This window comes from Mauremys reevesii, linkage group 9, assembly GCF_016161935.1.
Source record: "Mauremys reevesii isolate NIE-2019 linkage group 9, ASM1616193v1, whole genome shotgun sequence".
Taxonomy (NCBI): domain Eukaryota; kingdom Metazoa; phylum Chordata; order Testudines; family Geoemydidae; genus Mauremys; species Mauremys reevesii.
The window spans coordinates 57623541-57645634 of NC_052631.1; the positions used below are offsets into that span (position 1 = coordinate 57623541).

Sequence of the window (22094 nt, forward strand, 5' to 3'; positions counted from 1 at the left end):
CCACACCAGCTCTCTGGGTGCCTAATGTATTCCTTGCAACGTTGAGTGCCCTGAAATTTGTGTGTGTGGTTTTGAAAACTTGGTCTTTAATGTTATAATTGCTCCCCTGCCCAGCCCCGCCCCATCCCACCCTACCCTATCCCACCCTTCTCTCTCAGTTAGTCTTTTTATCTGTTTGTATTTATAGTCGCTCAAAATTAGGTCAAGTTACCACATGTGATGGCTTGCATGGAAACCACACTTCTGCATAGCAGCATTTCTAGCATTTGGGAAGACAAGCTGAGGAAGCCTGTGGGCAGATCTCTGGGCCCCCTCTTGGGGTGTGTCAGCACAAGCTGCATTCAGCATAACCAAGTCCTTCCAGTGAGCAGGCTAAATGTCACCAAAGAAACAATCTTGTATCCATTGCAGGTTACTGTATCACCGAGAAATCCCAGGCCGAGGAAACCTCCCTGAATGATACTCCCTTCAGCCAATCTACAAAACCTACCCAGAATTTCCTGCCCTAGTGCAGCAAACCTACTCAGCCTTGCACTGCTCACAGTGAAGAGAGGGCTGTCCACTATCCCCAGCCAAATAGCAGACACCCCTCTCCTGAGAACTCCGTTCAGCATTACCTGCAGACAGCCAGTGCTTAAAGTGGACGGGGTTGCAAGGGGTCATGGAACCAGCACCTCTCTGAGAGGTGAAAGAATCCTTCCATTCACCTACCTGCTTCTACAGTGTGGATTAGATGGACCTCACTACATTGCACAGAGTGCAACATTTTTCACAGCCCTGAATGATATAGCTAGATCAAGCTAATTTTTAGGTACAGACCTGGCCTTACTCATATGGGTAGTCCCATTGACTATTAAAGGTTTGGAACTGACTCTCTCTGGCTAATGAGAAAAACTGCTGTCTAGAGGTCCCTCTGGGATACTGGCAAAATGACTGATGTTACTTATGATTCTTCTTTGAGTGTTTGCTCATGTCCATTCCAACAGAGGAGTGTGCGCATCGCCTGTACCGTTGCAGGACATTTTTCTCCTAATGGTATCTGTCATGTTGACTCTGGAGTGGCGCCTCTATGGTCCAGCATATAGGCACCTGCCCATTGCCTCCTCAGTTCCTTCTTTCCACTCTTATATCTTGCTCACCAAGCAATACCCTATAGTGATCTTCTTCCTGCAAATAAACTGTAAATAAGTGTAAATAGTTAGTTAATAGTTAGAATACTTGTAAACTCCTGCCCTGCGGGGCTAGCCTGCCCGGTCTTCAGGGCATGCCTTGGTCCCAGGGCTTCAAACAGTGTGTGGCATGCTGCAAACACATGCCAATAAGTGATCCCCATGACAGTTATTTGAAGTGCCTAGAGATGGTCACATCCAAGAAAAGTTTCAGATTTGTAAGAATTTCAAACCTAAAACTAAGAAGAAGACAGACAGTTAGCTGAAATTCCTCCTCATGGAGGCGGTGCTGTGCCCCTCTTCGGAGCGACAACCTGACCCAGCACCGAGCGTTTCTTTGACAAAAAGCATGTCGCCATCTATTAGAGATACCCAGCGTGGCCTGGGTTCCCCAGTACCAACCACCTCCCGGCACCGACACACCTCTCTGGAACCCAAGAAGGCAGCGCCGACAGCATGGCACCGCTGTCCATCTCCGGTGCCGAAGAAGAGGACAAAAAAGTCAGACTGGGGGCGTTCCCCCATGAGAAAGACCCGCACCGGGCCACTCCGAATCAGTCACAACTCAGCTGGAGCCGTTGACTCCAGACCCAGCGGAGGACCTGTCAAGTCTGGTGCCAATGGACTCCCCTCATAGGGTGAGCCGTGAGGGGGACATGACCCTAGGAGCATCATCGATACCAGAGGCATGTGAGGAGGCGCAGAGACTTCTGACCCTCCTAGGACCGCTCTCTCCCCTGGACAGCTCAGGCACCACAGGGCCTGGTTCCAAGAAGACAAGCACCGTTCTTGGGCAAGCCGGCAAAGATGGTGAGGCACCGCCCCCAGTCTCGCTCATCTTCGAGAGGCTCAACACTGTGGTCGTGCTCGCCACAGCTGCATCACTTCTCACCACAACACCGATCTCATTCGCAATGCAGTATGCACTCTCAGCATCAGTCGCAATTGCAGCACAGCTCATGGTCCTGCCACCACTCTGAATTGTGGCACTGCTCCCCATCATGCCTAGTTGGCAGCCGGTATCAAGCAGGGTTGGTCCTGGGGCCAGTTTTGTTCAACATCTTTATTAATGATCTTGATGAAGGGATGGATTGCACCCTCAGCAAGTTCACTGGTGACACTAAACTGGGGGCAGAGGTAGATACCCTGGAGGGTAGGGATAGGGTCCAGAGGGACCTAGACAAATTGGAGGATTGGGGCAAAAGAAATCTGATGAGGTTCAACAAGGACAAGTGCAGAGTCCTACACTTAGGAAGGAAGAATCCCATGCACCGCTGCAGGCTGGGAACCAACTGGCTAAGCAGCAGTTCTGCAGAAAAAGACCTGGGGATTACAGTGGATGAGAAGCTGGATATGAGTCAGCAGTGTGCCCTTGTTGCCAAGGTGGCTAAGGGCATATTGGGCTGCATTAGTAGGAGCATTGCCAGCAGATCGAGGGAAGTGATTATTCCCCTCTATTCGGCACTGGTGAGGCCACATCTGGAGTATTGTGTCCAGTTTTGGGCCCCCCACTACAGAAAGGATGTGGACAAATTGGAGAAAGTCCAGGGGAGGGCAACGAAAATAATCAGGGGGCTGGGGCACATGACTTATGTGGAGAGGCTGAGGGAACTGGGCTTATTTAGTCTGCAGAAAAGAAGAGTGAGGGGGGATTTGATAGCAGCCTCAACTACCTGAAGGGGGGTTCCAAAGAGGATGGAGCTCAGCTGTTCTCAGTGGTGGCAGATGACAGAACAAGGAGTAATGGTCTCAAGTTGCAGTGGGGGAGGTCTAGGTTGGATATTAGGAAACACTATTTCACTAGGAGAGTGGTGAAGCACTGGAATGGGTTACCTAGGGAGGGGGTGGAATCTCCATTCTTAGAGGTTTTTAAGGCCTAGCTTGACAAAGCCTTGGCTGAGATGATTTAGTTGGTGTTGGTCCTGCTTTGAGCATGGGGTTGGACTAGATGACCTCCTGAGGTCTCTTCCAACCCTAATCTTCTATGATTCTACGATCACCACCCCACTCCCCATCACAGCACTGCTCCCACAGTGGCATTGCTCTCCTTTTCGGTACCATTATTCAGCACCAAAGAGCACAGCACCCCATGGTCACTTAGGAGCAGGTCCTCAGGCTCCGAATCACAGGTGGAGTCATAAATCTTGCGAGGGAGCAGACTCCAGGCCGACCATACATGCTCTACTGCCATGGCCCCGGGGCTCGTTCTGGCAGCATGGCCTCCTGGCCAGTGGCAGATGCCACTCCAGTAGCTGATGTGAACCCCTTGGACGACTCACATGGCCCAGGGCTCCCATACTCACACTCAGCAGCCTCAGAGACGAGGGCACCCCTGCCGTCCCGGTAGGAGAGGGGTTCCTTCCCCAGGGCAGAAGTTCGAGACTCTCAGGTCACACTTACAGGTGATCTGCTGGCACCGGAGGACGTAAAAGGTCCTGTTGTACTAAAGAAGTTATGACAAAAGTTAAACTAAATTAAAAGATTGTGATTTGGCCCCAGCATCCAGTATCTATCACCTGATAAAATAAAATCCCTCACACCCCACCCAGCACCCCAGGTAAGTAAAACTTAACCCAAGTTTAAGGTGCAAACAAAGTGTTATTTATCTGGGGAAAGTGAACACAGTTAAGGGGGAGAAACAATAAACAGAGTAAAACAGCACAGTGGTCAGAACCAGTTGGGTCTGAAGCCCGGCTCCCAACTTAACCCTTAGGAAACTATGGGGTATCCCTAATTAGAGTCCTTTTTATACTTGCAGGGTGATGGCAATGACTGACAAGTGGACAGTGGACAGTTGACCGGGAACCTAGTCCCTGCAGCCGCTGTTGGGCTCTGGACCTTCCACTGCCTTAAAATGTAAAGAGTCCTGTGGCACCTTATAGACTAACAGACGTTTTGGAGCATGAGCTTTCGTGGGTGAATACCCATGAATGCTCATGCTCCAAAACGTCTGTTAGTCTATAAGGTGCCACAGGACTCTTTGCTGCTTTTACAGATCCAGACTAACACGGCTACCCCTCTGATACTTGCCTTAAGATGGAGTTTGCAGGAGGAACACGGAACCTGGCTGAGATGGAGCAGATGGTATGGCTCAGAACACGCTCAGGATCCTCATGGATGGTTTGCAAGTGAGTGATGCTGACGATGTTGACTCTTGAACTGTGTGCAAAATGACGGATTCACAGGCTACCTCTATGGCAGACAGCCGCCATTGCTGGGCCCAGCATCCTTATATATATAACCTCTATGACACAAAAGTTCTGTAGAGAAGGGCTGTTGTTTAGCCCTATTCAATATGGCGATGCCAACAAGATGGAATCCAAAACCATACATGTGCATAAGCAGCACGCAAACATCATAACATTAACCCATTATAGCATAAGGATTCACATAACAAAACAAAAACCTGAAAAATAAGCCTAGAGTCCAGTAATTGTACAAGCCTCTTCGTCATCTTTGCCTGATGAGGCAGTAGCAAGTATGACCATAGCCCCGATGCAAGATGATTACAAGGCTCAGCAGGAGCTCTTGCGTCGGATGGCTCAGAACCTCAACCTCCAAGTAGAGGAGATAACAGAGTCAGCCCTGGCCTTGGTAGAGCTAAACAAGTGGAGAAGAAATACTTCTTCTTCGAGTGATTGCTCCTATGCATTCCATGTAGGTGTGCGCGCCGTGCGTGCACGGCTCTCCGGAACTTTTTTACCCCAGCAACTCCGGCGGGCCGGCTGGCGCCCCCTGGAGTGGCGCCGCTATGGCACCTGTTATATACCCCAGCCGGCCCGTCCGCTCCTCAGTTCCTTCTTCCCGCCCGTGACGGCAGTTGGAACTGTGGAGTGCTCCCTTAGTCCTCCACACCCCTAGCGTTTTTCTCCGATTTTGTGTATATAGTTAGTGAGTTTAGTCATAGTTTAGATAGTTAGTTAGTGTTTAAGGAATTAGGGGGGTTCGCCCCTCCTTTTTCCTCACCCGGTGTGGGCTCATGCCCCAGACACCGGGATTCAAGCCGTGCTCGGTTTGTCAGCGGCTGATGCCCGTTGGGGACGCTCACGATTCCTGCCTTCGCTGCCTCGGGGAATCTCATCGCACAGATAAGTGCCCCATTTGTGCGGCGTTTAAGCCGCGGACTCGGAAGGAGCGGGACTCTAGGCTAAAGCAGCTCCTGATGGAGTCGGCGCTTCGCCCACCGGCACCGACCCCAGCGGCGCCGAAATCGTCCTCGGTCCGCAGCGCACCGGCGGCACCGAGCCGACACGGCACGGAAGCGTCCCATCCGCTGAAACCGGCACCAGCGTCCCGGCACCGCTCCCCGTCTCCGGTGCGCAAGAAGAAAGCGCCAGCGACGGCTAAGACTTCAACCTCAGGACCAGTCACCCAGCCACTGCCAACACCTTCGGCACCGGCTGTGGTAGTGCACTCGCAGTGCACGGGTCCGGCAGCTCCGGCACCTGAAGAGCCGTTGAGCCCGGCACCCCCCTGCTCCCTGGCACCGCCCGAGGTCGAGCTTGGTCTCCCAACTACGCCCGAGACGTACTCCCAGGCGAGGGAGCTTATCTCTATGACAGAGGCACCGAGCCTCCGGCCCCCAGCACCGCTGGTGCGGGCTGTACCCTCCGTGGAGAAGCCGGCCATGATGAGGCGCCCAGGCGCCGACGATCAGCTTGCAAGGGACTTCAGCTCTCGGTCCCGTTCTCGCAGCCGGTCACCGTCCCGCCAACCCAGATCCCGACGCCGGTCAACGCCTCGGGACCGTTCACCATCTCGGCGCCGGTCTCACTCACGGTACTGCTCGGTGTCGCGGTACCGATCCCGAAGCCCCAGTCGACGGTACCGGCGGAGGTCCGCCTCTCGGGACCATTCACGGCACCGTGGCGACCGCAGCCTCTCCCGGCACTGTGACCATAGCTGCTCTCGGCCCCGCGACCGCAGCCGCTCCAGGCACCGTGACCGCAGCCGCTCCAGGCGCCATGACCGCAGCCGTTCCCGGCACCGAAGCCACAGTCGGTCGCCTCCCCGGCACCGATGCGACTGATGGTCCCGGTCGTGCTCCCGGTATCACAACGACCGGCACCGACCCACGGCGCCGCCAGCGGACAAGCGTCGGCCATCGACAGGGCACGCTTTAAGCGCCTCTGCCCCCCAGTGGTCACGCCAGCCCTCCGTCGCTTCTCAGGTCTGCAGCGGAGCGGGTCTCAGGACAGACACCCCGGGACAAACCTATGGTCCACAACAGTGGGGATTCTGGGTTCCGTGGGCGCAGCACGAGGCACAGGGCCCACCCTTGCCCACACGGCCACCGGGCTCTGAGCGTCGCGTGCCAGAAGCGACCATCAGTAGGCCCCCGCCATCGCCAAAGCCTGGGGCTTCTCTACCGGTCGCTGCAGAACAGTTGGACTCTAACGCGACTGTTCCACCGCTGGACGAGCCACCACCGGAACCGACGGTCCCAGGTCTCTCTTCATCATCGTCGCCTGACGAGGCTGTTGCAGGGTCGTCGACGGCAGACCCCCCGCCGATCGACTTGAGAGTGCATCAGGACCTGCTCCGTCGGATCGCGCAGGCCATACACCTCCCAGTGGCAGAGGTCATGGAAAATGATGACCCGGTCACCAATGTCATTGGGTCAGAGGCCCCCGTGCGAGTGGCCCTTCCGTTCATTCGCACGATCCAGCGTAACGCCACTACCATCTGGCAAACGCCGGCATCCATCCCGCCCACCGCCCGAGGTGTAGAGCGCAAGTACTCGGTCCCCCCCACGGGATACGAGTACTTGTATACTCATCCGGCTCCGGACTCCCTAGTCGTCCAGTCAGTGAACGACTGAGAGCGCCACGGTCAACCTGCTGCGGCGCCCAAGTCCAAGGACGCAAGGCGCATGGACCTCTTGGGCCGCAAGGTCTATTCGGCAGGTGGCCTGCAACTCCGCATTGCCAATCAGATGGCATTGCTTGCCAGGTACACTTACGAGATGCTGCTCTCGCTCTCTAAATTTACTGAGCTCGTCCCATCGGCCTCCCGCCAGGAGTTCAGCGCCCTCCTTGAGGACGGTAAAAAGTCCGCGCGCTCCTCCATCCAGGCCGCGCTGGACTCGGCGGACTCTGGAGCCCGCACTCTCGCCTCCGGGGTGACTATGCGGCGCATCTCCTGGCTGCAGTCCTCCACCTTGGCCCCGGAAGTGCAGTACACCCTCCAGGATCTGCCATTTGATACACTCGGGCTGTTTTCCGAGAAGACTGACTCCCGGATACAGACCCTCAAGGACGGTCGCGTTGCTATCCGAACCCTGGGAATGCACACGCCGGCGACCCAGAGGCAGTCGTTCCGCAGACAGCCGTCCCGGCCGTTTACTCAGGCCAGGTCCCGGCCCTATAATAGCCGCCGGAACAACCTGACTCGCCGCCGACCATCAGGCAGCAAGCGCAACCAGTCCCAGGCGTCCTCTAAGGCCCCTCAAGGGCCTAAGCAGTCATTTTGATGGGACGCCCGAGGACGGCTCATCAGTCTCTCCAACGGATCCTTCCCCGTTATTTTCCGACCGCTTCTTCCCCGCATGGTCCCGCATAACGTCGGACAGCTGGTCTGCGTACGGTCCAATCCGGGTACCGCCTTCAGTTTGTTTCGCCCCCTCCTTCCCACCCATCTTCCCCGTCCCTCTTCAGGGACCCCTCGCACGAGCAATTCCTCTCACGGGAGGTCGAGACTCTGTTGAGTTTGGGTGCTATAGAGGAGGTACCGCACGACCGGCGGGGCAAGGGTTTTTATTCCCGATATTTCCTCATCCCCAAGGCGAAGGGAGGTCTTCGTCCGATCCTAGACCTCCGGGAGCTCAACCGTTACCTGCTAAAACTCAAATTCCGCATGGTAACCCTGGGGACCATCATTCCCTCCTTGGATCCGGGAGACTGGTTTGCCGCCCTCGACATGAAGGACGCATATTTTCATGTCGCAATCTATCCTCCGCATCGACGGTATCTCCACTTCATGGTAAACAGCATGCACTACCAGTTTGCGGTGCTTCCCTTCGGCCTCTCCACCATGCCGAGGGTCTTCACCAAATGCATGGCAGTGGTTGCCGCAGCCCTCCGTCGCCGTCGGGTACACGTTTATCCGTACCTCGACGACTGGCTGATTCGCGGCCCATCACAACAGCTGGTAGCAGGCCAAGTGAACGATACCTTGGCCCTGTTTCGAGACCTGGGCCTTCTCGTGAACGTCGAGAAGTCCATTTTAACTCCGTCTCAAAAGGTGGAGTTCATCGGAGCAGTCCTGGATTCTCAATTGGCCAGGGCCTGCCTCCCACACACTCGGCACCAGGCGCTGGTGTCCTGTATCCGGGATCTCCAATCCTTTCCCGCGACGATGGCGCGGTCCTGCCTTCGCCTCCTGGGCCACATGGCATCTTGCACGTTTGTGACCGCGTATGCCAGGTTACACCTTCGCCCATTCCAGACTTGGCTGGCCTCCGTATACCGCCCACATCGCGACCCAATCGACATGATCGTCACTGTCCCGAGGCCTACCCTCGATACGCTCAGTTGGTGGCTAGCCCCTCAGGTCGTGTGTGCAGGAGTCCCATTCCGCCCTCCCTGCCCCTCTGCCACCTTGACCACGGACGCCTCGGCCCTCGGATGGGGTGCACACCTGGGCGACCTTCACACCCAGGGCCTTTGGTCACCTCCAGAGCTCTCCCTACACATCAATGTCCGGGAGCTCCGAGCGATACGGTTGGTATGCCAAGCTTTTCAAGCCCGCCTCCGCGGGCGCTATGTTACAGTGCTAACGGACAATACCACGGCGATGTTCTACGTCAACAAGCAGGGAGGGGCCCGCTCCTCCCTGCTTTGCATGGAAGCGCTACACCTGTGGGACTTTTGTGTAGCCCACTCAATTCATCTGACAGCGTCCTTCCTTCCGGGCATTCAGAACACACTAGCCGACCGCCTCAGCAGGTCGTTCCTTACCCACGAGTGGTCCCTTCGCCCAGACGTGGCCCTTACAATCTTCCAGAGGTGGGGAGTTCCCCAACTAGACCCTTTCGCCTCCAAGGAGAACAGGAAATGCCACCGGTTTTGCTCCTACCAGGGTCGCTCCCGCGGTTCTCTGTCGGACGCGTTCCTCTGCTCCTGGACGGATCACCTCCTCTACGCCTTCCCTCCGTTCCCACTCATTCATCGGGTGCTACTCAAGATTCGGAGGGACAAGGCTCGCCTCATCCTGGTCGCTCCGGCCTGGCCGAGGCAGCACTGGTACACCCTGCTGCTCGAGCTCTCCGTCCGAGAACCCATTCCTCTTCCGTTATGGCCGGATCTTATCACTCAGGACTTCGGCCGGCTTCGCCACCCGGACCTCCGCTCCCTTCATCTTACAGCCTGGTACCTGACTAGTTAACCCACGCGGAGCGTGACTGTTCGCAGGCAGTGCAGCGAGTCCTAACTGAGAGCAGGAAGCCTTCTACACGCTCCACCTACCTCGCAAAATGGAAGCGTTTCGCTATCTGGTGCGACCAGAAAGGCCTTAATCCCTTTCTCGTCCCTATTCCTGTTATCTTGGACTACCTCTGGTCCCTCAAGGAACAAGGCCTCGCGGTCTCCACCTTGAGGGTGCACCTGGCGGCCGTGTCTGCATTTCATCCACCGGTGGAAGGCCGCTCCATCTTCTCCGCCCAGAGGGTCTCTCGCTTCCTCAAGGGCCTGGACCGGTTGTACCCGCCGATACGGTGCCCCACCCCGGTCTGGGATTTAAACCTCGTTCTGGCCAGGCTTATGGGACCACCGTTCGAGCCTCTGGCGACTTGCTCTCTGCTCTATCTTCCTCGTCGCTATAACATCGGCGAGGCGAGTATCCGAACTCAGTGCCTTAACAGTTGGGCCCCCGTATACCGTCTTCCACGCGGACAAGGTGCAACTTCGACCGCACCCGGCCTTCCTCCCTAAGGTGGTATCGGCCTTCCATATGAACCAGGACATCTTCCTACCGGTCTTCTACCCGAGGCCGCACGCCTCGCCCCGGGAACAACAGCTCCACACCCTGGACGTCCGCAGGGCCCTCGCTTTTTATATAGAGCGCACGAAGCCCTTCCGGCGTTCGACCCAGCTCTTCGTAGCGGTTGCGGAGCGCATGAGGGGCGAGCCGGTCTCCTCGCAGCGGATTTCCTCCTGGGTGACGGCGTGTATTCGAACGTGCTACGAGCTCGCTCGTGTATCACCTAGCCGCTTGACGGCCCACTCTACCAGAGCGCAAGCCTCATCGGCCGCCTTCCTGGCCCATGTCCCCATCCAGGACATCTGTAGAGCGGCCACCTGGTCTTCTATCCACACCTTCGCCTCCCACTACGCGTTGGTGCAGCAGTCAAGAGACGACGCAGCCTTCGGTTCTGCGGTTTTACACTCCGCCACGTCTCACTCCGACCCCACCGCCTAGGTAAGGCTTGGGAATCACCTACATGGAATGCATAGGAGCAATCACTCGAAGAAGAAAAGACGGTTACTCACCGTAGTAACTGGTGTTCTTCGAGATGTGTTGCTCCTATCCATTCCAGACCCGCCCTCCTTCCCCACTGTCGGAGTAGCCGGCAAGAAGGAACTGAGGAGCGGACGGGCCGGCTGGGGTATATAACAGGCGCCATAGCGGCGCCACTCCAGGGGGCGCCAGCCGGCCCGCCGGAGTTGCTGGGGTAAAAAAGTTCCGGAGAGCCGTGCACGCACGGCGCGCACACCTACATGGAATGGATAGGAGCAACACATCTCGAAGAACACCAGTTACTACGGTGAGTAACCGTCTTTTCATACTCCACAAGGTGTACGAATACCTGTACACTCATCCCTCACCGGGTTCCCTGGTTGTTGCAGCAGCCAACAAGAGGAAAAGGCAAGGGGAACAGGGACCATCACCCAAGGCAAGAGGCCAGGAAACTGGACCTTTTAGGGAGGAAAATATACTCCATGGGGATTCTCCAGTTAAGAACCACCAGGCACTGTTCAGCGGGTATGACTTAAATTCCTGGTTAGCCATGCAGAAGTTTAAGGAGCTCCTACCATTGGACTCTAGATCAGAGTTTACTGCCATGGCAGACTAAGGCAAGGCCATAGCCATGGCATCCCTCCAGGTGGCCTTAGATGCCGTGGATGCGGCAGCCCAGGCGATGGCCACAGAGGCCTTCAGTCATCTGGCCTATCCCATGAGGTCCAACAGACATTACAGGACCTACCATTCGAGGGACAGTCCCTCTTCTCAGAACAAACAGATGCCTGGCTTCATAGACTAAAACAGGGGTCTGCAACCTGCGGCACGCATGCCAAACATGGCACGCGAGCCGATTTTGAGAGGCATGCAGCCGCCTGCTGCAGTCCTGGCCCCCAGCCCCACTCAGCCCCTCTGCCCACCGCTCTCCCCTGTGGGGGCAGGAGGCAGAAGCTTGGTTCTGCGGCAACCAAGCTTCCCTCTCCCCCGCTTCTTCCCCCAGAGTGGTGCTTTCTGCCCCACCCCCTCTCCGTCCCTGCACCAATCAGCTGATGGCCCTAGCGAGGGGGAGGGGGGAAGAGCAACAGCGTGCAGGCAGTTCCCTAGAGGGGACAGAGAGAGGTAGGGGTGGAGCCTTGGGGAAGGGGGTGGAACAGGCATATCTCTTCCAGCCCCTTGCCCTGAGCCGCTCAGGGCAGGGGGCTGGGAGCACCCCTACGGGCCGAGCACCCCAGCCCTCTGCCCTGACCCCCCCACTGTCTTCTGTCCTACACCCCCCACCCCTCCCAGCCCTCTGCCCTGACCCCCCACACACTCAGCATTCTGCCCTGTAGCCTCCATACCACCCAGCCCTCTGCCCTGACCCTTGAACCCCCTCACACACCCAGCCTTCTGCCCTGACCCCCCACACACTCAGCTTTCTGCCCTGCAGCCCCCATACCCACCAGCCCTCTGCCTGACCCTTGAACCCCCCCCACACCCAGCCTTCTGCCCTGCACCCCCCATCCCTCTGCCCTGAACCCCCCCACCCCAACACACCCCCCTCCCTCTGCCCTGACCCTTGACTCCCCCCACACCCAGCCTTCTGCCCTACACCCCCCACACACCCCAGCCCTCATCCCTGAACCCTCTCCCCCAGCCCTCTGCCCTGACCCCTGAAACCTCCCCACCCAGGTCTGGGGTCCCAGCCGCAGGCCCTGCTCAGCCCGCTGCTGGCCTAGGTGAACAGAACCCCAGGCTGGCAGCGAGCTGAGCAGGCTGGCGGCGTAAGATCAGCATTTTAATTTAATTTTAAATGATGCTTCTTAAACATTTTGAAAACCTTGTTTACTTTACATACAATAGTTTAGTTATATAATATAGACTTATAGAAAGAGACCTTATAAAAATGTTAAAATGTATTACTGGCACGCGAAACCTTAAATGAGTGGGAATAAATGAAGACTCGGCACAGCACTTCTGAAAGGTTGCCGACCCCTGGTCTAAAAGATTCGAGGGTGACGCTGAAGTCATTGGGCCTTCACACTCCAGCCCCTCCCCTCCCCTCCAGCCCCATCCCGGAAGCATTACAAACCTCAGCCCATGCACCCATAGGCGGCAGGTTCGTATAATTTTTGGTGGGGCCCAAAATGGTGGTGTCCCCCCCCCCCCCCGCTCTCACCCTGTAAGCTGATATAAAATGAAGCTACAATGCGCCAGCACTACAAGATTACAAGGGTCAATTAAAAGTGGAAAGTCAGAAGCAGCACTTGCCTGCTTTAATATACAGTATTAAATTTTGTTGCACCTGTTGTGACAAAGTGGGAATGTTCTTAATGTTTTCTCTGAATACTGTGTGGGTGCCTCAGTTTCCCCTGCAAAGTGCCAACTGACGGTGTTGGGGACAAAGAGATCAGGTGGCCTCCTTGTCCGGAAGAGACACAAAGGCCAGATGAGGGAGTGTCAGTTTGGAGCTGGCTGGGGAAATCGGGAGAGGCCCAGAACTTGGGTCTGAGCTCCCCACCCCACAAGATGGACCTGACTGAGGGGTCCTGTTTTCTGTACCTACAAGCTCTGTTTTAGACTGTGTTCCTGTCATCTAATAAACCTTCTGTTTTACTGTCTGGCTGAGAGTCACATCTGACTGCGGAGTTGGGGTGCAGGGACCTCTGGCTGCCCCAGGACCCCGCCTGGGCACACTCGCTGCGGAAAGTGCATGGTGTGGAAGGGCATGCTGAATGCTCCGAGGTCAGACCCAGGAAGGTGTAAGCTTCTTGCCCTGGAGACAGTATGCTCAGAGAGGAGGCTCCCCCAGAGTCCTGACTGGCTTTGTATGGAGTTGTTCCAAAGCATCCCAGCATCCCCTTCCACACCATGCGCTTCCCGGAAGTCCGCACAGGCACTGACACTCCCTCCTCCGGCCTTTGTCTCTTTTCCAGGCATTAGGAGGCCACCTGATCTCTTTGTTCTCCAACACCTTCAGTTGGCACCTTGCAGGGGGGTGGCCCAGGCCATCAGTTGCCTGGAGACAGGGTGTCGGCCATTCTCTGTGCAGGATGGGTTTGGGGGGGTGCCCACCTCAGAGTGGCTGGGCTTGGAGCTGGGGGACAGGGCTGGGTGGGGAGGATGGGTTTGGGGTGCCCATCTCAGAGTGGCTGGGCTTGGAGCTGGGGACAGGGCTGGGTGGGGAGGATGGGTTTGGGGGGGTGCCCATCTCAGGGGCTGGGCTTGGAGCTGGGGGACTGGGCTGGGTGGGGAGGATGGGTTGGGGGGGGTGCCCATCTCAGAGTGGCTGGGCTTGGAGCTGGGGGACAGGGCTGGGTGGGGAGGATGGGTTTGGGGGGGCGCCCACCTCAAAGGGGCTGGCCTTGGAGCTGGGGGACAGGGCTGGGCCTGGGGGGTAATGGGGTCGGGGGGTGCCTGACAACCACCTCCCTGAGACCCCCAATCCAACCCCTTCCTGGCCCCTGACCGCCTCCCCACAGAACCTGTGTCCCCTCCCTGCCCCTGAGTGTCCCGGGACTCCTGCCCCTTAGCCAACCCCTGGCCCGGCTGCTTACCCCCGCTCACTGCGCCTCGAGAAGCGGCCCTGCACAGCGCTGCAGCCGCATGGCTCCCGGAGGGGCTGAGCTCTTCCTGCTCAGAGCCGCGTGGTCAGGGAGGAGCCGCTCGGCCCAGAGCTCCCAGCCCCGCCCCCTGACCACGCGGCTCTGAGCGGGGCGGAGCTTAGCCCCCCCCAGCCAAGCTGCTGCTGCGCTGTTTAGGACCCGGGCGCGAACAAGCGGAGGAGGAGCGGCCCGTCCTCTGCAGCCAGGCGGGGCTGCGCTACCGGTAAGGGCCCCCCCCTCTCCCCCAAGCGGAGCCGGTAGCGCGGCCCTGCCCCGGCTGCAGGGGACGGGCCGCTCCTCGGCTCACAGCGGCAGGATGAGCTGGGGCCCCAGCCTTTTGTTGCCCCAGGCACCAGCTTGTTTTGCTGGTGCCTAGAGCCGCCCCTGCCGGGCGGGGAGGGGGGAAGCTCCAGCCGTGGCAACGGTGGCGGCGGCGGCGGCGGGGGGTGCGCTCCAAGCAGGGGAGAAAACATTGGTGGAGCAGAGCCCCTGCTTGGGAATATTCCTGGGGCTAAAGCCCCAGAGCCCCATATAAGTCGGCGCCTATGCATGCACCATTTTTACCTGCCACAGCACCAGCAGAGACAACACTTTGGTCGACAAAGGAATAAAGGCTTCAGAAAGAGACAGAACCCTCACTCCTCATCAGCCTCAATGTCTGCGTCCATGAGACAACTAACGGGCAATAAGCAAAACTACTGAAGGTGCGCCCAAGGACGGTGCACCAGTCCATAACCTGGATGTCACCCAGAGGTGAAAGTGGGCCCTGGGCCCTTTAAATCACCGCCAGAGCCCTGGACAACACGGGCCTGGCAGCACGGAAAGGCTGGCTGGGGGATGCTGACCCTCAGCTCCACCCCTTCTGCCCAAGGCCTTGCCCCTTTCAGGGGCCTGGTAAGTTTTTTTATCTTACTTTCACTACTGATGTCACCTCTACGTTTGTGGACCGTTTGTCCAGCTTTTACTGGGCTTGGGCCAACATCACTTCCGACCGATGGGTGCTTCAAATGGTAGAAGTGGGATATACCCTGCAGTTTATTTCTTCCCCTCCTTCCCACTTCCCTTTGCTGTCCCTCTTGAGGGACCCTTCTCACAAAGATCTCCTGACCCAGGAGGTGCAGTCATTCCTAAGGGTGGGGGCAGTGGACGAGGTTCCCATGGAGCTAAGAGGCCAGGGGTTTTACTCCTGCTACTTCCTGATGCAAAAGTCCAATGGGGATTTCAGACCCATCCTAGACCTTCAGACCCTTAACAAGTTCATGAAGAAGCTGAAGTTCCGCATGGTCTCCCTTGCCTCGATTGTTCCTTCCTTAGATCCAGGGGACTGGTATGCCGCCCACAACTTGAAGAATGCCTACATTCACACAGCCATCTTCCCAGGCCACAGAAAATACCTTCCATGTGTGGTTAACCAGAATCACTATCAGTTCACAGTGCTGCCTTTTGGCCTGTCGACAGTCCTGAAAGTATTCACGAAATGCATGGCAGTGGTAGCAGCCTCCGTCAGGAAATGGGGAGTGAAACTCTTCCCATACCTGGATGAGTGGTTGGTCAAGGTCAGTCCAAAGAACTAGTGGAAGGGCACACAGACTTCGTACAGTCCATTTTCAGGAACTTAGGTCTCCTGGACAACAAACACAAGTCCACCTTCATGCCCATTCAGAGGAATAAATTTATAGGAGCGGTTCTTGACTCAAAACAGGCAAGGGCCTCTCTGCCAGAGAACTGTTTCAGGGACACTGCACCTCTCATAAATGGCCTGAAAGTGTACTCACCATCATAGCAAGGTGCTGCCTGAAGCTCCTGGGGCACATGGCTTCTTGCACTTATGTGGTGCAGCATGACTCAGGCTGCAGCCGCTCCGATTATGACTGGCATCGGTATACATACCAGGTCATAACCTGCTAGACAAGGTCGTCACACTTCTGCTGGCGTTAATCGGAGCCGTTCAGTGGTGGCTGGATCAAGACACGGTGTGTGCGGCATTCCCTTTGCAAAACCTGCACCCTCAAATGAGTTTTTGTTTTTGCTGATATAGACTAACCCAGATACCACTCTGAAACTTTGTTGTTTGCTACCCTCTTGTTTTGATGTGCTGGGAGCTGGTAGCCTCTTTGGACTGTTTTTATGTCGCTGGGAGGCCACTAGCCTACGCTTGGACTCTGTGAATGGATACACACTAATGAAGGCTCTGAGGTGAGGCAGGGAGGGCTGGAGGTGCTGCTGGGTATGCTGGCGCATTCGGGGAGCTAGCCCTTCTCCCAGATGAGGTGTGCCCTGGTTTGTGGGGCTTGCCCAGCGCCGAGCCCGTGGGCTGCATGTGTAGTCACTGTGTAACGGTGATGCTGTAGCTCGGAGGGGCTGGGACATGCGCCCTGGGCCCACGGTGCGGTTTCAGGACCGATGAGCTGGGCTGCAAGGATCTGGGGCTGTTCCCCGACAGGTTGGGCTACCACACCCCTGTCCGCCTCACTCCCCCGGGAGCCGCCACCCCTCCGCCTCTCGGGGCTTTGGGGAACCGAGCCAACCCCCCTGCAGCCCCTCCCTGCAGAAGGGGGGACCAACCCCCCCGTTCCGTTCCCAGGGGCCGCGGAAATCTCAGCCCCGCCTCTTGCCTGCTCTAGGGGGTGGAGCGCATTCTCGCTAGCCACGCCCCTTCCCTGGCGGGGTCCTGCGCAGCCTCTTCCGCTAAGGCGGCTGCCCATTGGCTGGAACGCGACGGTTTCACTTCCGGGTGGAAGCCGGTGCGGGGATGGCGGCGGCGGGCGGCTCGGGCCCGGCCGGCCCTGGGGTGCTGGGGGCGGCCGGCGCCGGCGGGGGCTGGGACGGGGACTTCCTGGCGCGGTACCGGCTGGTGTCGGCCAAGCTGCGGAAGCGGTTCCTGCGGAAGCCGAACGTGTCGGAAGCGGCGGAGCAGTTCGGGGTGCTGGCCCGGGAGCTGCGGGCCCAGGAGAGCCTCCCCTACGCCGCCTGGTGCCAGCTGGCCGTGGCCCGCTGCGCCCAGAGCCTCTTCCACGGGCCCGGCGAGGCGCAGGCCCTGACCGAGGCCGCGCGCCTCTTCCTGCGCCAGGAGCGGGACCTGCAGCAGCGGCTGAGCCTGAGCGGCGGCTTCGCCGAGCATCTGCAGGCCTCGCACAGCTGCTTCGCCTTCGCCGCCCGCCTGCACCTGGAACTGGGGCAGCCGGCGCTGGCGGCCGGGCTCTGCCTGGAGCTGGGCTCGGCGCTGCGGGACATGGAGCAGCCCGGCCAGGCCGCCCCGCACTTCCAGCGCGCTGCCGAGCTGCTGGCGGCCGCTGAGCTGCCCCTGGAGGCGCTGCACTGCCTGGGCGAGCTGGCCTCCTGTCTGCTGCTCACCCGCGACTACGACGGTGCCCTGGCTGTGCTCACCCAGGCGCAGCTGCTGGCCCAGGCTGGGCCCAGCCCACCCAGCGGCGCCTTCCTGGAGGTGTTGGTGCGTTGCGAGGTGTCTCGGGTGCTGCTTCTGCTGCTGCTCCAGCCGCCGCTACCCAAGCTGCTGCCCGAGCATGCCCAGACCCTGGAGAAATACTGCTGGGAGGCCTTCGAGAGTGGGTCGGGAGCTGGGCAGCTACCCCAGGCAGGGTACCTGCCCCCGGGCCTCTTCCTCCTGCTGCAGTCCACTGTCATGGCCTGTCAGGAGAAGGACCTGGATGCGCTTAAAGTGCTGCAGGCTGAGCTCTGGCCACTGCTCAGCCCCGAGCAGAACCACCTGCTCCACCTGGTGCTTCAAGAGATGATCAGCCCCTCTGGGCAGGGGGCCTGAGTCCCCCCACTCGGACTGGCTTCCGTTGCCTGCTGCCACTTCCATAGGGGAGTAAGTCTCCCACCAGAAAGAGGCCTGCCCCACCCACCTGCTGCTGCCTCAGTGGGACTCTGAGCCCCCCCAACAGCATCACCAGGGAGATAGGCCTTGCCCACCTTCAGCTGCCATCTCTATGGCATCTCTGCACCATCTGCTATCTCCAGAGACTAACTGCACCTTCACTGATCTGTTGCTATCTCCCTCATATAGCCTGAAACCCTCACCAAGCGTTACTAGAGAAATTCACCTCATACAACTACTGCAACCATCCACAGGAGAGTTGAGCCCCATCTGCTACCCTGGGGAATGGCCTTCTGCTCCGCTGCCTTACCCAGCATCACCACCAGCATGACTTGTTTCAACCACCATGGGATTCTGTTTCCCACAGTAGCCACATAGAGGGTTGTTCCATTTTGGCCCATCACCACTACACAGCCTTGGTTCATCTCTCTGCTACCATCCGCATGTAGGGAAGGACTATGTGAGCTAGAGACTATTTTCCCATTGGGGACAAGGAACTTGGACATGCCAACACTTCCTATTTACTACTATTAGTTATAGAGATCTTTCCTTTTTCAGCCCCAGTGCAGCCTCTTTGCCATTCTCCTCTCACTCACAGATTCAAGACACCTGCTACTGCAGGAGATGACCTGATCCATTAGAAATTGTATGTATGCTACTATGGTTTGAGGTAGTAAGAGGTGGGATTCTTGCCATTTTTTACAAAGACTGCAAATGGCACTCATTTTCCAAACAGTCCACGAATGCCAGGATTCAGTCTTTTAGTTTAAAATTCTCACATTTGGAGATGTAATGTCTAGTGCATTTTTTCTGTATCAATGTAATTCACACATGAGTAAGCTGGTAAAAATACAAGTTTCTGTTTAAAGTGCTATGTTTAACAAAAAAAAAAGTAACTAAACTCATAACTCTTTGCATTTAAAAACTAAATTGGAAGCTAAAGTTTTATTCTGTATCTTCTGCTCCAGGTTCTGTTTCAATGTTGGCATCTGTTGCCTAAGAATTGTACTTTCTAACTACCTGGCTCTTGGTCCTAGCTCTTGCTCTGTTAATATAATGCTGTAGATAGAACTCTGGAGACACCAATTTATCCTGAAGCCTTGTAGTTCTTTACGATGTAATTCAGTAAATATTGTAGACTTTTAAAACTGTTTACTACTCAATGCAGATACCACTAGCAACCTAGGCAATATGGGGAGTCACTACTGCTGGCTCTTTAGCCTCACTGCCTTGTTGGTTTCATTCAACAAGTAGGTAAAGATGGATGCATGTGTTTAATTTTGGCCTGTTACAGCAGTTTAAAGGATTGTATTGGTGTAGGGGGAACATTTACTTTGGCTCCCAGATATGTTTTTGCAACTCCTTCTAAAGTGTATAGGAGTTGTGCATTCATAATGGCGGGCAAAATTCAGCCTTGATGTATATCTGAAAAGAATGTGAACTTTGATTAGTTTTTAACACTTTTAACATTAACTTTTCTATTTTAATGATGAAGAGAATAAAAAATTGGATAATAGACCCTTTCTGTGGTCTAATGAACTAAACCTGGGCCTAGAAGCCATAGAGTTCTGAATTTTAAATCCTAGTTCTGCACTGTGACTCGGTAGTCTAAGACAAATCAGTTAATCTTTGTGGGCCAGCTTTCCTACTTGAACTTCCATTTCCATTCCCATTTTACAAATCTCTGGTGTAAATTTAATGTTTGTATGGCACTTATGTGCTGAAAAATGATAACACTGCCCTGAGAAGAGCATGTTGCTGGCCATCTTCTGGAAAGAATGTTTTCCTGCAGAGGATGAACTTTAGTTGCGCCTTTCTGGGGTGGGTTCCCTTTAATCATATTTAGGCATCCTAAAGAAACAATGTTTTGTTTTTTTTTCTTTTTGCGAGCTGGATTACCTTTGACACAAATGGCACCTTGTGGACCTCAAGCTATGTAGTATTCCTACCTAACATGGTCTTCTGTGTGAATAAAAGTGAGGCTGTTTTGGAAGTTGCTTAAAAAATACTTCAAGCCTTTGTTGTAAGTGGAGACAAAACATCCCTGTAAAGCATTGGAAATTGATGGGTATTTTGTGTCTTTGTTGCTTTATGTGCAACTGCAAACTGATTTATACATATAAAAATGAACTTTACATTATTTCTTAAATGTTTTAAAATGTAATTTTTACTGGCAGATGTTTTGAAATCATCAGTGCATTCACTGAGGTATGACTCAGTAAAGGACTTTCTGCAGAAAAGGACCTAGGGGTTACAGTGGACGACAAGCTGGATATGAGTCAACAGTGTGCCCTCATTGCCAAGAAGGCCAACGGCATATTGAGTTGTATTAATAGGAGCATTGCCAGCAGATCGAGGGAAGTGATTATTTCCTTCTATTCAGTACTGGTAAGGCCACACCTGGAGTATTACATCCAGTTTTGGTCCCCCCCACTAGAGATGGGATGTGGGCAAATTGGAAAGAGTCCAGCGGAGGGCAATGAAAATGATTAGGGGGCTGGGGCACATGAATTACGAAGAGAGGCTGAGGGAACTGGGGTTACTTAGTCTGCAGAAGAGAAGAATGAGGGGGGATTTGATAGCTGCTTTCAACTACCTGAAAGGGGGTTCCAAAGAGGATGGATCTAGGTTGTTCTCAGTGGTACCTGATGCCAGAACAAGGAGCAATGGTCTCAAGTTGCAGTGGGAGAGGTTTACGTTGGATATTAGGAAAAACTTTTTCACTCAGAGAGTGGTGAAGCTCTGGAATGGGTTACCTAGAGAGGTGGTGGACTCTTCTTCCTTAGAGGTTTTTAAGGTGAGGCTTAACAAAGCCCTGGCTGGGATGATTTAGTTGGGAATTGGTCCTGCTTTGAGCAGGGGGTTGGACTAGATGACCTCCTGAGGTCCCTTCCAACCCTGATATTCTATGACTCTACTGAAGCAGCTAGGTACTGGAACTCAGAATGGAGTTTCCTGTCTTTATTATTCTGAAGAAGTCTTCAGCTATCTAAGCTTGTGTGTGTGCAGTGCAGGATACGGGGGGGAAATGTTAGAGAGCTACTATTGTATTAAAAAAAAAAACAGGAGTACTTGTGGCACCTTAAAGACTAACAAATTTATTTTAGCATGAGCTTTCGTGAGCTGCAGCTCACTTCTTCGGATGCATAGCTATTGTATGTTACATCTTTAAGATAAAACTATGTAAAAGCAAAACTGCTCGTGTCCCTCCTCTGGGGAAGACTCATAACCATGTACTGAGCTGCTGATGGGTGGGAACAGCGTGCTTCAAAGCACACTGAGGCCTAAGGGCTATCATAGGAGAGCTGAAAATGTTTTAGAAGGGCTATTCTAAACATAGAAAACTCTGTTCCTGGTTAAAGATTGCTTATTACATACTTTCCCATGGTGTGTGATTCTGTAACATAATCATACCCTTTTCTTTTACTCTTTTAATCTGCATTATGCCTTTTAAAAAAAGGAAAACTCCTCATTACCTCCTTCCTCCATTCCACCAGAGTTCACTCCTACCTCCAGCATGTTTACAATAGCCCTAGGGATTGGCACTAGTATAGGGATGCCTACAGGGGACTGACAGGAGCCAAGGCATTAGGCGTTTCTATAGCTGTGGTACTCCTTTCCCTTAAGAAAGTGGAATGAGCATGTGCAGTGTAAAGACGGACTCTGGCACGGTCTCCTGCAGCCGTAACTTTTTTTTAAAGGCGTGACTGCTTCCCACATGCCAAAGAGTCAAATAATCTGCTTGCCTTAGGAGGCGGTCTGGCGATGTCGCTCGGACCTCAGCGTAGCCCCAGCTGGCAGGGTCGCTGCGCCCCCTACGCTCGAGTTACGGCCCTCCCCGTGGCGTGCAGCTGCTCCGGGAGGCACGTTCAGTATCGGGGGGCGGTGATGCCGGTGGGTGGAAGGGGGTGACCAGCGCCCCGCAGGAGCTGGGTATGAGGGGCGGCGGCGCGGTGCCCGGAGCCTGCCAGCGGCCTGGGGCTGCTGACCCCCCGGTGACGCCCCCTGCAAGGCGGCTGGCCCGTCACGTGACGAGAAAGC

The 22094-nt window shown here is 55.5% G+C and overlaps 2 protein-coding genes across 3 annotated transcripts in view; both read left to right on the top strand.

Moving 5' to 3' along the window:
• TMLHE (trimethyllysine hydroxylase, epsilon) overlaps window positions 1–14897 on the top strand; it is a 103021-nt gene extending 88124 nt beyond the window's left edge. The window contains exons 9-10 of one of the 2 annotated variants that reach the window (XM_039487710.1): window positions 4206–4297; window positions 14786–14897. In XM_039487710.1, the coding sequence (XP_039343644.1) occupies window positions 4206–4297; window positions 14786–14882 (189 nt within the window). In that variant the 3' untranslated portion in view covers window positions 14883–14897. Of the gene's footprint in view, window positions 1–3927; window positions 4004–4205; window positions 4298–14785 lie in introns of those variants that run through there. The other variant, XM_039487713.1, reaches the window with a different exon arrangement.
• Window positions 14898–16925: 2028 nt separating this feature from the next.
• LOC120371677 (40-kDa huntingtin-associated protein-like) lies at window positions 16926–20118 on the top strand. Its single transcript, XM_039487714.1, has one exon. The coding sequence runs from the start codon at window positions 16965–16967 to the stop codon at window positions 17991–17993; it is 1029 nt and encodes a 342-aa protein (XP_039343648.1). The 5' UTR covers window positions 16926–16964; the 3' UTR covers window positions 17994–20118.
• Window positions 20119–22094: the final 1976 nt, after the last annotated feature.